Genomic DNA, 14287 nt, shown 5'->3' with positions numbered 1-14287 from the left:
GAGGCCTTAGGTAAATCAATTACTATTCTGTACCTAATTTAATAATCAGCAAAATTAGAAAAATAGTATTAGGTAGATAAAGAGGAAAGAAAGAAAAAACCAAAATGCCCTTCTTCTGCAGTGTACTAAACATGGTCACTCCTGAGGTGGTGACCTCAGAATGCAGGGGTCTCTCCCCATGCCAATCACTTCTACACTGGACACACCAGGCATGCTCTATTCCTATCTAAGTCTCTTTAAGTCTGGTGCTGTCTGTCTGGAGATAGCAGAGATGCTGCAGTTTGAGGGCTCAGTCCCACAGAAGTGCCTTCATTTGTGGCATGATCACTAGTGTGGGCCTTCGGGACTCTAGTGAGAGTTCGGGTTTCCACTTTGGGCTTGTTTGGTTTGTAAGAGTGTCCGAGTGAGCCGAGGGCAGGGAACGGAGAGACGGATGCTCAGAGGGAGACAGGTTATGTGTAAGAGCACTTGTTGCTCTTGCAGACGACCTAGGTCTAATGACCAGAGTCTACATGGTCATTCAGAACTGTCTGTGACTCTAGGTCCATCCAGGGAACTGGTGCCCTCTTCTGACCTCCAGGAGCACCAGGCATGCACATGGTGCATGCACATAAATGCAAGCAAACACTGCTGCATGAAATGCAGAACTGCAGATAATAAGTTTACTGATTTACTGTAACGGAGACTAAAGGATACAAATAAACAAATGAAATACATAGGACAATGTCTCTTTCTCTTGGAGGTCTTTGGTACTGGCGCACACCTTTACTCCCAGCATTCAGGAGGCAGAGGCAGGCAGATCTCTGAGTCTAAGGCCTGCCTGATCTACAGAGTGAGTTCTTGGACAGTCAGAGGTACACAGATAGAAGGGCGGATGATAGACAGACAGACTGATAGATAAAAATAAAAACTGAGGGTCTTCATATCTGCCAGCAGGCAAAACATGTCATAGCTTTATGGCTCCAAGACCGGAACAGCAAGATCAGAGCTCAGAGAATCAGGGACTTTGCTCTCTGAAGCTTGCTTCTGAACTGACACACCCCAGCAATAAAAAGACCTCATTTTATCTTCACTGAGCAGGCAACCAAGGACAAAAGGTCCAAATTCTTTGATGAAAGATACACTTATCATCATTTAGAAAATAAGACAGGCAGTGTGAGATATGACCAGGAACCAAGGATGAAAGCAGATCTATAAATCATGCCTGTTCCAAAGAGTGTCATAAAGAAACACTCCTGTTTCAGCCCAGCATTTTCACCAGGGTGGGGTGTAGGCTCCGCCTCCCCACCAGGTGGTATCAGTCTCTTGTGGTGCATGGCTGCAGGCTTTGTGAGGAGCTCTTATGGAACGAGTGGTTTAGTGGGAACAGCAGCAGTTTATTTGATCGAGACTTAGGGGAACTGTGAAGGAGGAACAGCTTAGTGGACAGGTCATGCAGAACGCGCTTACTTTTTAGGCTCTCATCCCCTTTAGGGTTTGAGGGGCAGGGATGTTATTGTTTTGTTTAATTTTGAGACAGGGTCTCACCATGTAGCCATGGTGCCTGGAACTCACTATGTAGACCAGGTTGGCCTCAAACTCAGCGTCCTGCCTGCCTCTGCCGTCCCTGCACACCCCTCCCAACCAGGTACTGGGATTAAGTGTGTATGTCATGATACCCAGCTATATGTTGAGCTTTTAAAACTATATTGGGAATTTCACTGTTTTTCTAAGTGCAGTGGAAGGCATCTGAAATACATGAAAATAACATACAACAATAAACAAGAAAGTGCTGAGACTTCGTCACTTCATAAAAGTACTCTAGAGGCGGCATGCACGAGAGGGGGGATCCTCAGCATTTTATTAGACAGGCACAGTAAGAACTGTCACATGTCCAAGTGATGGGCTGTGGACTCAGAGCCAAGGATGGCCAGCGGCTGTTCTGGCGGCAGGTGCTATTGCTCAGAGCCACTGTTTGACAGCCCAAGACTGCAAACGCGTTCACCAGCTAAGAACGGACAAACACTTCCAATACTTCTATGTGGCCCAAGCCATAAAATAATAAAAGCGAAAGCTCCACCATGGTCTCCTAAGCAGGACAGGGAAAAGCTGTTTAAAACTCAGGTGAGGTGCGGGCTTCAGCAGCGCATACACTCAACACACCTGGGCCCCTGCGGCGGCTCTCAGAGTCTGAACCACCATCAAAGAGCAAACACAGGCGGGACCGAGGCCTCCCCGCACATGTGTGGCAGATGCAGCTTGACCTTCATGTGGGGCTATCCCAAAAGCTGTTGCCTGTATGTAGGGTATATTCTACTACCTGGGCTGCCTTGTCTGGCCTCAGTGGGAGAGGAAGTGCCTAGCCTCGCAGCGACTTGAAGTCCCAGGGTGGGTGATACTCAGGGGATCTCTGCTCCCTCAGAGGAGAAGGGGAAGGAGGATGGAGGATGAACTGTGGAAGCGGGTAACAGGGGAGGGGGGCACTGAGTGAGCGAGAGGTAAAGTGAATAAGTAAAAGAATCCTACTCAGGGAGTGAGCGCCCTCGGCTGCCGTACACACACCTGCTCTTACACACGAATTCACACATTTTAAAAACAATATGAAATATAAAAAAAGATCAAGTGCAGAATCAGATAGAGCTGGTAACTGTTGAGTGGCCACGTGATGAGCTGAAGGTAGAGGAGAAACAGGACCGGTGAGAGCGAGTGAATGAGAGAGCGGGGACAGGTCAGGAGGAAGGCAGTGTGTGTGACCTGTGTGTGCTTTCTGGTCAGCCCCACCGCTGTGCTTGACCTTCTGTGTGCTTCCTGGGTGCCTGTGGATGGAAACAGGGACGTGTGACATAAGAGGCAAAAGGACGACTGCAGCAGCGTCGGTGCCCGAGGTGGGACAGACGAGGTACTAATGGAACTTCCCAATGAGCTTTTTCTTCTTGTCCTTTGTCATATAGTTCATAAGCCAGAAAAGGTGTCATGGACAGAAGCCGCTGGCGTCATTCGGGATGGAGTCCGAGCCTGCACAGCTCTGTATTATCTTTCTCAACTCTCTCCCGGAAAGTCTGTGCTGATCATGGACGGGGCAAGTGTGAGTTCCAGTTGATGTTGTTTTAAAACAAAAATTAGTCCAATATACCATAAATATGGGGACTGTAGAGAAGTTGTCTGCAGATGTCCTTCTTTTCTTTCCTTTTTTAAAAAAAAGATTTATTTATTCACGTAATATATGAGTACACTGTGGCTGTCTTCAGACACACCAGGGGAAGGCATTGGATCCCATTACAGATGGTTGTGAGCCACCATGTGGTTGCTGGGACTTGAACTCGGGACCCCTGGAAGAACAGTTAGTGCCCTTAACTACTGAGCCAGCTCTCCAGCCCCTGCAGCTGTCCTTCTTTGTCGTTAAATCATTCGATTTCTTTTCCATCCTCCCATTTTATCCTTGTAGACAGCTTTTATCAATAGTACGTAAGAGTTAGACTTCCTGTGGCTACTGCTGACTACTTGGAACTCACCAGTAAGTTTAAAAGCAAGGCAAGACTTGTTTCTCTCTTGTTCTTTCCAACAGAGATGATCCACCCCCAAGGCTTACACACTAGGCTACTGCTCGGCCAGTGGGATGCATCCCAGTCAGGCAGTTTTATTCATTACTGTTCCTCTGAGTGAGAGTTGATAAGCCTGTAGAGTCATCTAGAAGCCTCCACAAAGTCTGAGCTCTAACCCCTTGCTTATGCTCACCTCATAAGAGTCGTGGTATCCATCAGATGGACCACAGAGAAGCCAGACTGGGCTCACATGAAGTGTTTTACATGTCACAGAAAAACCCTAAGATGCTACATGTATGATCAATTTTTAAAAATGAAAAAAAAAAGGCAGAGGCAGGCGGGTTTCTGAGTTCAAGGCCAGAGTGGTTTACAAAGTGAGTGCCAGGACAGCCAGGGCTACACAGAGAAATCCTGTCTAGAAAAAAACAAAAAACAACAACAAAAAAACAAAACAAAAAACAAACAAACAAAAAAAACAATTTTAAAAAATGGGGCAGCCAGGGGCTGGAGAGATGGCTCAGTGGTTAAGAGCACTGACTGTTCTTCCAAGGTCATGAGTTCAATTCCCAGCAACCACATGGTGGCTCACAACCATCTGTAAAGGGATCTGATGCCCTCTTCTGGTGTGTCTGAAGACTTCAACCGTGTACTCACATAAATAAAATAAATAAATTTATGTGACTTATTGTGTGTGGTTAGTCTGACCTTGCAGTTAGGAGGGAATCAGCCAGATGCTTGCCCTCCTAAATTGGAGCAAATTATTTCTTTTTTTCTATTATGTAATGTTTTAAAATATATTAAAGTAATACTAAAGAATTACATGTGTTAGCTGGGTGGTGGTGGCACACGCCTTTAATCCCAGCACTTGGGAGGCAGGCAGATTTCTGAGTTCGAGGCCAGCCTGATCTACAGCATGAGTTCCAGGACATCCAGGGCTACACAGAGAAACCCTGTCTCGGAAAAAAAAAAAAAAAAAAAGAAAAGAAAAGAAAAAAAGAATTACATGTGTTAAATGGTCTATGAAGTAAATTAGCTGTGCCCTCTCACCTTTATCTATTGATATGTATTTCCACACAGGCATTTGGCACAATAGCCATTCAGTTAGCCCACCACAGAGGAGCCAAGGTTATCTCAACAGCACACAGCCTGGAGGACAAGCAGCATCTTGAAAGGCTTAGGCCTTCTATAGGTGAGTTACATGTTGCAGTACTCAATGCAGACCATGTAAGACATGAAATCCTACAGGGAACCAACACCTGCACTGGTAGCCAGGCGTGATGTCTCTTGCCTGCAGTCCTAACACTCAGCAGGGTGAGGCAGGAGAATCATGAGTTCAAGGCCAGCCTAAGGTACCATTGAGATCCTTCTTTAAAAAGAAGAGGAAGAAAAAAAAAGAGGAAGGAAGGAAGGAAAAATTTACACAGGTAAAACAAAGTACAGAATCCCAAATAAAAATAAGCTTTAAAATGCTCTTAGCATCTGTGCTAGCCTCAGCTTTCTTCAGTGATGCCGTTCACTACTGGGGCTTCTCATTACTGGTGTCTGTGCATTTGGTCTCCCAGGGCTTCATGCATGCTGGGTAAGGGCACTGTCACTGAGCTACAGCTTCATCCCCTATTTAAGATTCTAAACCTACATTTTTTTTTTTTACATCTTCGGTTTTTTTCTTCCTTGTTCTGTTATTACCAACTTAACCAAGTTTAAACAAAGTCAACTTTGATACAATTTAGAAACACAGGTTGTCTCTATTTTAGCTCTTAATCAATAGTTCTCAGCCGTGATCACTGCCTGCCTTGTGCAGAATGCAGAGAAGTAGACCCATGTACATATAAACACAGGCCAGCTATAGCTGAAATGTGCAGGTCATGGTGGAGGCTGACAAGCTCTTGGAAAGGTTGAACAGAAAAGAAGAAAAGTATTGAGGCTAGGGATAGTGAACAGAAGAACAAGGAAAGACTGGAACGAAGAAAGTAACAGAGAAAAACAAGCAGAGCATGAGGGAAGGGCAGTCAGGAAAAGTCATGTGAAATGTGACTTTTAAGCCCTTAGCAACCAACAGCGCTTTCAAAGAGTCTTACTGGCTTCTTCTGATATAACTGAGCAGTGGTGGGTGGCACAGGCTCATCAATCCCAGCACTTGGAAGGCAGAAGCAGGTGGATCTCTGAGTTCAAGGCCAGCCTGGTGTACTGAATAAGTTCAAGGACAGCCAATGCTGGGGGCTGGAGAGATGGCTCAGAGATCAAGAACATTGACTGCTCTTCCATATGTCCTGAGTTCAGTTCCCAGCAACCACCTGGTGGCTCACAACCATCTGTAATGAGATCTGATGCCCTCTTCTGGTGAGTCTAAAGACAGCTACAGTGCACTTATATAAATGAAAGAAAGAAAGAAAGAAAGAAAGAAAGAAAGAAAGAAAGAAAGAAAGAAAGAAAGAAAGAAAGCCAATGCTGTTACAAAGGGAAACACTGTCTGGCAAAACCAAAAAGAAAGAAGAAAAGGAAGGAAGGAAGGGAGGGAGGGAGGGAGGGAGGGAGGGAGGGAGAGGGGGGAGGGGAAAGATATAAACAAGACAAAGGACTGGACTAAGACTTTAATCTAGTCCCAAGTTCTTTCTGTTGATGCTTTCTGCATCTGACAAAGATAAACAGAGATAGAAGCCAGGTAATACAGGAGCTAAGGGGAGAAGCTGGAGATTGAAGAAATTTGAGAATAGAACTGGGGGGGCAGGGAGATGGCACAGTGGGTAAAGCAGTCACCACTCAAACATGAAAACCAGAGTTGAGTCCCAGAACCCATGTCCTGTAGTCAGCACTGGGGAGGTAGAGGCTGATGGGGTCCCTGGGGAAGCTGGCTACATTAGTCAGGCTGAATGACAAGTCAGAGTCTGTGGGAAGCCCTACCTCAGTCAGTACACAAGTGGATGGGCCAGTGAGATGGCCCAGTGGGTAAAGATACATGCCACCAAATGCCTTCCTTGGGACCCACATGGTGGGAAGAGAAAAGCTGTCCTCTGTGCTGTGGCACACACATGTGAACTTGTACACATGAGGATCATTTCCACTGTAGGCTTGGGGCCTCCATCCTCAAGTGCATATGAGGGCATGTTCACCTAAACACATTTGCAAATGTTCATATACACACAAAGAGAACGTGGAATGGAGGTGTCAATTGTAGTTCAGTAATAGAATCCTACCTATCATGTATGAAGGCCTGTGTTTCTCTCTCTGGCATGGGGAGACGGGGAGAGAGCTTAGGACAGAGGTAGATAGCTACGACTGTGTTCTTGAAAATGTTTGCCTGCTGGCTAATTCTGCCCTCCCAGGATTACCCAGCACCTTCGTGTAAAGTTTTTGTTTACAATTTATTTTATATGTGTGTATGTACGCCACACATGTGCGGGTGCTGTTCCAAAATAGGGAACCAGATCCCCTGGAGCTGGAGTTTCAGACAGTTGAGAATTGTGTGACAATGGCACTGGGAACCTGGGAGCTGATCTCAGGTCCTCTGGAAGAGCAGTATGTGCAGTGTAAGCCATCCCTGCACCCCTGCTTCTGCACTCTCACCCTGCACCCCTGCTTCTGCACTCTCACCCTGCAGCCCCGATTCTGCACTCTCACCTTCACCCCTGCTTCTGCACTCTCACCCTCACCCTGCACCCCTGCTTCTGCACTCTCACCCTCACCCTGCACCCCTGCTTTTGCACTCTCACCTTCACCCCTGCTTCTGCACTCTCACCCTGCAGCCCCTGCTTCTGTACTCTCACTCTGCATTCCTGCACCCTGCTTCTGCACTCTCACCCTCACCCTGTACCCCTGCTTCTGCACTCTCACCCTCACCCTGTACCCCATCCTTGCCCTATCTTACTACCAAGAGTCACAGATTGCTGTTAGACTCTGCCTATAGTCTGAACAGCTCTGACAAACATTGTCCTCACCAAGGTACTAAGAACAAAATGAAATAGAATTATATCCTCATTAATTCAAATTCTGAGATTTTTTTCAATTCTTAGTATAGTTCTATTGTACTATTAATATAATTCATTTTCCTATTGCTATAGTTTTTTCAAGAGCTAAGAACATAGCTCCATAGTAGTCTGCTTTTTTGCAATTGATAAGGTCCAGGGTTTATCCATGTTCTTCACTTAGCATGCAGATACAAAAAAGTGTATGTTTGTGTGCGTGTGCACACGCCCATATGCAATAAGTGAAGCGAATTAAAATTAGCTTGATTTTTACCCTATCTCTACCCAAACCAATCACATTCCTGTTCCTCACATTCAGGGCTGTTACCCATTCCAGGGAGCTAGAGGAGCCAGGGGAGGTGGGCCCATGAGTGTCACAGTGTACAGACACAGGATGCATGGTTCCTGGGGCTGGCAGACTGTCCCGTGCTCACAGACAGCTGACTCTGTCACAGGCCAGCCTCGGATGTTTTCAGCCTAGTGGATCTGCCAACCCAGATTGAATTCCTAAAAAAAACCAGTTTAAGCAGGATTGAATTTTTCCTTTTAATTTAATAATTGTTGAAACTTACTAGCTGTTTTTTTTTTCCTTCCCCTGATCTGTTTGTGTTGATCGCAAAGAAAACAGTACAATTGCTTCATTTCCTGTCCTTTACAGCCCGTGTGATTGATGTGTCTAATGGGAAAGTCCATGTTGCTGAAAGCTGTTTGGAGGAAACAGGTGGCCTGGGAGTAGATATTGTCATAGATGCAGGAGGTGGGTACCTGAGAACCGAGCAGATGCAGGAGGTGGGTACCTGAGAACCTAGCAGATGCAGGAGGTGGGTTCCTGAGAACCTAGCAGATGCAGGAGGTGGGTACCTGAGAACCGAGCAGATGCAGGAGGTGGGTTCCTGAGAACCGAGCAGATGCAGGAGGTGGGTTCCTGAGAACTGAGTAGCCTGTGTGATATTTTTAGTTAGATAAATTGAAGAAAAGGTTTAACTAGGAACTAATTATTACTGCATTCATAAAATTGGATGTTTAAGGATTTGCTTTTAATTAAAAATTATTTAAAGTCTAACTCCTTCCCTGATTCCCATCCTCAACGCTGTTCCTCTGGAAGAGAGCACAGGTTTTAAGCCTTAGGCACTGAAGCTTAAACAGAACAGGGGAATCCCTGTGAGAAAACCTGTCATCAGGATGAGTCTCCACAGAGGGTCCCTAATACTACACGCCTGGCCAGCATTCCCTAGGCACGGGTACTGCATGGCTGCCCTCTAGTGGACGGCTGACCTCTGTACTGCTATAGAGGGAAACAAGTTTGTCCCGTCTCTTTGTGAGCTTTTACATTTAACTTGGAGCCATCTCACACCTAGTCCTGCACATGTGGCGGCACCACTCCTCCTGAAGAGTCAGCGTTAGGAGCCGCACAGTGACTGTACTTGTACTCTGTTGTACTGTAGCCATTCTGTGTGGGCCTTCCTGATGTTTGTTTTCCAGGATAAAGTCATCAGTGGAAGTGTATACTGTACACCAGTGTGCTCACTTCTCACGTGTGGGCTTCAGTGCATGTGATTCTGTAGTTTAATGAGACAGCATTTCATCCCATTGTATGAAGCCAGGCTGGTTAGAATTATCATGAGACATACCTTGCTTGCTTCCAAATAAAAATTTATTTTGCATTTAATTTTAATTAAGTCTAGAGTACATTTTGGTATAGTGTAAAGCCAACTAAGTTTGCCTTTTCCAAAGAAAAGTGTTTCTTGCTATAAAACTGACTGATAAATAAAATAAATTGCCAGATTTTTATAAATTATCTTTTTTCTCTTTTTTACTTACTCATTTGTAAGTGAGATTATATAGTAAAGATGATGAACCAGCTGTAAAGTTACATCTGCCACATAAGCATGACATCATCACACTTCTTGGTGTTGGAGGCCATTGGGTAACAACAGAAGAAAACCTTCAGGTATTATCAGAACTAAGAAAGCCTTGCTATTACACCAAGGGAACGCCATTAGCAAAGAGCAGCATAAGTCCTAATTACACCCTGGGCTTACAAGAAGGGGGCTTCTTGTCTGTGTTAGGTATGCACTGCTCAAATTCTATCCAGCAGGGAAGTGCTTCAGTTAGAATGAATTACAGTTGTATTTTTAAATTGTATTTCATATTACACTTTTTTTATGGTTGTGCACACGTGTATATGCAAGAGAGGCCAGAGGTAAACATCTGGTCTCTCCCTCTATTGTTCTCCACCCTATCTTTTGAGAGAGGATCTCTCACTGAGTCTAAAGCTTGCCAGTTTGACTAGACTGGCTGGCACCAAGACCCAAGTATCCTGTCTCTGCCTCTCTAGCACTGGGATGACAGCGATGCTACTGCACCTGGCCTTTTACATCTGGGATGACAGGTGTGCTGCTGCACCTGGCCTTTTACATCTGGGATGACAGGTGTGCTGTTGCACCTGGCCTTTTACTGGGTGCTAGCATCTGACCTTGGGTCCTGTGTCTATGCAACAACCACATTGGTAGCTTGAGTCATCTCCTAGACCCTAAAAATTTTATTTCCAGTAACCTCATAACCGTAATGAAATAATTATAAATAATACTATCATAATTTTATAACACAAATTGATATTCCTATATGTCTATATATATGAATTACCTCCCAAGGGTATATTTTTCAACAGAATTCTAATTGAATATTTATATCATACCTAATATATAAGTACTGTAATAATATACCAGTCCAGACAAAGGTGCCTGACAGTAGTGGGTGGAAGGCACACAGAGAAGGGATCACACACATCACCCTACCTCCCCCAGATGCCAGATTGGCCCTGCAACTGCCCTGTTCTATCTACTTCATCAAAGCATAGAGAAGGAAACCTAAGAGTTAACTAATGGCTGTTGAAGCTTGTAGCAAGTGTTGTGCTTCCTACAGTGTTTAATTTGTACTAAAGACTTTGCAGTCTGAGCATCTTGGTGCTGTTCGACTTCACAGTGGCTGTTTTGTCTTTGTCTCCTCTATAAAGTTAGATCCTCCAGATAGCCACTGCCTCTTCCTCAAGGGAGCAACCGTGGCTTTCCTCAATGATGAAGTTTGGAATTTGTCAAATGCACAACAGGGAAAATATCTTTATATCCTTTTTTTTGTACTGACTTGAATTTGAATTGCTAGCTTTGAATTGCCTTGTACTTATAAATTCTTTTAGTGTAACAATAAGAAATGATAATTAGCTGTGAACTTTCCTTGAGTCTGTCTGACAGTGTGACATGTATCTTGTATTCATTTAAACATGAAGTCTATGATGTCTGAGTAATGTAGCTCCATTTCCCAGGTGAGAGGCTACTAGTGTGTGCCCAGTGGTACAGGGAGCAAGAGACAGAGTCATAATGACACCACAGGGTCTAACTCCTTCTGAACGGGAGATAAAGAATGAGACAAGTGGAAATTTTTCTTTTGCTTTTAACCTGGCATTACCTGATACCTAAATTGATAGCATACTTAACTTTTATGATGGTGCCATTGCATAAAATATTCCTAAATGCTTACAGTTTAATTTTATAAGTATCATAATGGAACTTTTTTTTAGAAGTTTATTTATTTATTTATGTGTATGTGTCTGTGTATGGGTCTATGCCTGCATGTTGTCTGGGTACCTAGTGTCCAAGGAGACCAAAAGAGGGTGTCAGGTCCCCCGAAACTAGAGTTACAGACACTTATGGCTCACTTGAGTACTGGGAACCAAACCTGGGTCCTTTGCAAATACAGCAAGTGATCTTACCAATGAGCCCTCTCTCCAGACCTTCTTTTTTTCTGTTTTTTAAGATTTATTTATTTATTATATGTAAGTGCACTGTAGCTGTCTTCAGACACATCAGAAGAGGGCATCAGATCTCATTACAGATGGTTGTGAGCCACCATGTGGTTGTTGGGATTTGAACTAAGGACCCTGGAAGAACAGTCAGTGCTCTCTCTCGCTCTCTCTCTCTTTTTTTTTTGTTTTTTTTGTTTTTCGAGACAGGGTTTCTCTGTATAGCCCTGGCTTTCCTGGAACTCACTTTGTAGACCAGGCTGGCCTCAAACCCAGAAATTCGCCGGCCTCTGCCTCCCAAGTGCTGGGATCAAAGGTGTGCGCCACCACTGCCCGGCCAGTCAGTGCTCTTAACTGCTGAGCCATCTCTCCAGCCCCTCTCCAGACCTTATTTATTGTTATTTTTCTTAATATGGATATAATATTGATTGCTAGTAACATAGTATGTTAGTTACATTTTTGTTGCTACGGCAAGCACCATGACCAAAAGCAGTTTATGGAAGGGTTCAGTTGGGCCTACAGTTCCATAATGGCTGGGAAGCCTTGTCATCAAGATAGGTACCTAGGGTAACACACCCTTATCCACATACCTGGAGAAGAGAGAGAGAAAGAGAGAGAACAGTAAGCAGGGGTGAGGCCAGGCCATAGACCAAAGCCTGCTCCCAGTGAAGTACTTCCTCCAAGAAAGATGTACCTTCTACCATAACTTCTATAACACCAACCAGGAGCCAAGTCTTGAGACACAGGAACCCGTGGGGGGCATTTTTCATTAAAACTACCACAAATAGATACATATTAACTTGTTTTTTTTTTCTCATTTTTGAAACAAATAAAAGAATTTATGGAAACAAGTTGAACCTGTTACCAACCGGATTAACTGATGAATGTTAACTCCCTGTGAGAGCTGAAATGCTGACTATACCGCGTGCATAATGCTTAAGTGAAGAAGACCATGGCACCCCTGACCAGCTCCGAGCTAGCTGGCTGGCTGTCCTTACCACTCTTCCAGAGCTTGTGTTCCTGTCATACCTCAGATATTGCTAATCATCCCGTTGTTCTAGAAGTGATTGACAGTTCTAGTAGCTGTGGTACCACTTTGAATTTGAAAGTGCAAAGCTATATATAAAGAAAAAGAAGTCCTGCCCAGCATCTTGAATGGTTTCTTTACCCCTCTCTGCTAAGTTGAACCTTAACAATTCTTCCATTTACGTATCTTAAAAGACGTGATGGAGAAGTTATCAGCTGGTGTTTTCAGGTATGCTAAAACAAAAAACTAAATCATCATTTTTCAATTCTCAAAGAGATCAAGTGTTTGTGTTCATTCCAATTTTATAGTATATCTTGTACTTGTATTTTTTTTTAATTCACTGTAGACAAATAGCTGTTCTTTCATGTTTCTCAAAATGTGTCTGCTTGTGCACCCGTGAGGATTCCCACAGAGAAAGGATCTTGTGCCTTTTCTCCCCCAATTCTGTTGTGTGTCTCTCCTTTCTCCTTCCCCTCTAGCCAAAGAATTTGAAATAATTCAGAGCTTGACAAGGTTGTTTAAATTGGGGTTTTATGTCAATTATAAAGTAAGAATTAGATAAAGGGACTGAGTAGTATATTTTTTTCTTTCAAAACGTAAACACTTTTAGTCCAGTGTTGTGGCACACAGCTGTATTCACAGCACTTGGAAGACTAAGAGTCATGAGTCTGAGGCCATACTGGGCTAGCTAACAAGACAAACCCAGTTTTAAAAAAGAAAGAAAAAGGGGGAAATTACTACTTCTTTAAGCCACAGAAATACTAATGAATGCATTTGTAATTTCTGTTTGAATTTTTCTTTTGAAGATAGCTATCTAGCTCAGGCTGGCTGACCAGCAACTTGCAGAGAGGTCCACCTGCCTCTGCCTCTCCAGTGCTGGGATTAAAGGCGTGCTCCACCACCGAGTTGCTTGTGTTAGTTAAAGGAAAATAAGCAAATATCTGGTCTACTGCATCCTGCGTGATCTGCTCCTCTGTGCCTGTGCCTGACATCTCGAATCATTTCCCTCCTCAGACCTCTGCTCGATGAGCCCATCCCACTGTATGAGGCAAAAGTTTCCATGGAAGTTGTTCAGAAAAATCAAGAAAGAAAAAAGCAAGTCGTTCAATTTTAATTTTCTTTCCCAGATCTCAGTTGGATGCACCCACACCAGTATATGAAGCCAGTTTTCTTTGGAAATTGTTGAGAAAAATCAAGGAAGATAAAACAAGATTTTATATTTTTAAGCCTGTTTTCCTGTCACAATAAGATGTTTGGTTATTTGACATATTTGAAAAATACTTCCAAAATTAATGTGCAAACAATCCAAATAATTTTTTACCATCTGAAGGGGACATTCCAAAAGCTTCTTTTTGTTATTGTATCTGTACACTTTGCCTCTGCTATAAAATTCTTTCCATTAAGAAAACTGCTTTCAGCAAAAGCTACACTATTCTAGCAATACATCTGTCACGTGCTTTTGCTATACTGTTAAAACGTCATTTGATTTTGTTATCAACTTCATTCTCAACACCTTCCTTAACAAACCGTTGATGCCATTATTTTAGCATTTGTACTTTCCGACTTCAAAGTATCTAATCCACTGGCATTTAAAATTTGTTTTTAAATATTCATTCACTCTGAATTTCTCCGAGACCATACAGAATCATAGTACCTGGTCCTGTAGTAGTGACATAGCATTTGCATAGAGGGCTGCAGTGGTCGGGCACTGGGGACAAGGGTGGAAGAGTTGGCCTGCGGCTAGCCTGAGCTGGCGGACATTTCCCCCTCGTGGGTTCTCTGTTGAGCTCGGCCCATCACCGTCTCTCTCAGAATGATATTGCGGCTTCTCACGGAGAGAAATAACTGCCCATCACCACCACTCAGGGTGTTGTTTGCTGTGCATTCATGCTCCGTACCCGGGCAGGCACTACGCCCGCTACCGAGTTGGTACTGTTAATCCCTTTTCCGAGCCCTACGGGGTGCTGCGCGCGGCCGT

The 14287-nt window shown here is 44.0% G+C and overlaps 1 protein-coding gene across 2 annotated transcripts in view; it reads left to right on the top strand.

Annotated features, from left to right (window-relative positions):
* The window catches only part of Cryzl1 (crystallin zeta like 1), a 39506-nt gene extending 25584 nt beyond the window's left edge, over nt 1-13922 (top strand). The window contains exons 7-13 of one of the 2 annotated variants that reach the window (XM_021184824.3): nt 2931-3064; nt 4599-4710; nt 8142-8240; nt 9316-9434; nt 10500-10605; nt 12492-12537; nt 13324-13922. In XM_021184824.3, the coding sequence (XP_021040483.1) occupies nt 2931-3064; nt 4599-4710; nt 8142-8240; nt 9316-9434; nt 10500-10605; nt 12492-12537; nt 13324-13423 (716 nt within the window). In that variant the 3' untranslated portion in view covers nt 13424-13922. The remainder of the gene's footprint in view (nt 1-2930; nt 3065-4598; nt 4711-8141; nt 8241-9315; nt 9435-10499; nt 10606-12491; nt 12538-13323) is intronic. The other variant, XM_021184825.3, reaches the window with a different exon arrangement.
* Nucleotides 13923-14287: the final 365 nt, after the last annotated feature.

This window comes from Mus caroli, unplaced genomic scaffold (assembly GCF_978045245.1).
Source record: "Mus caroli unplaced genomic scaffold, Mus_caroli_1 scaffold_17, whole genome shotgun sequence".
Lineage (NCBI taxonomy): Eukaryota > Metazoa > Chordata > Mammalia > Rodentia > Muridae > Mus > Mus caroli.
This window is presented reverse-complemented; position numbering and strand designations above follow the sequence as displayed.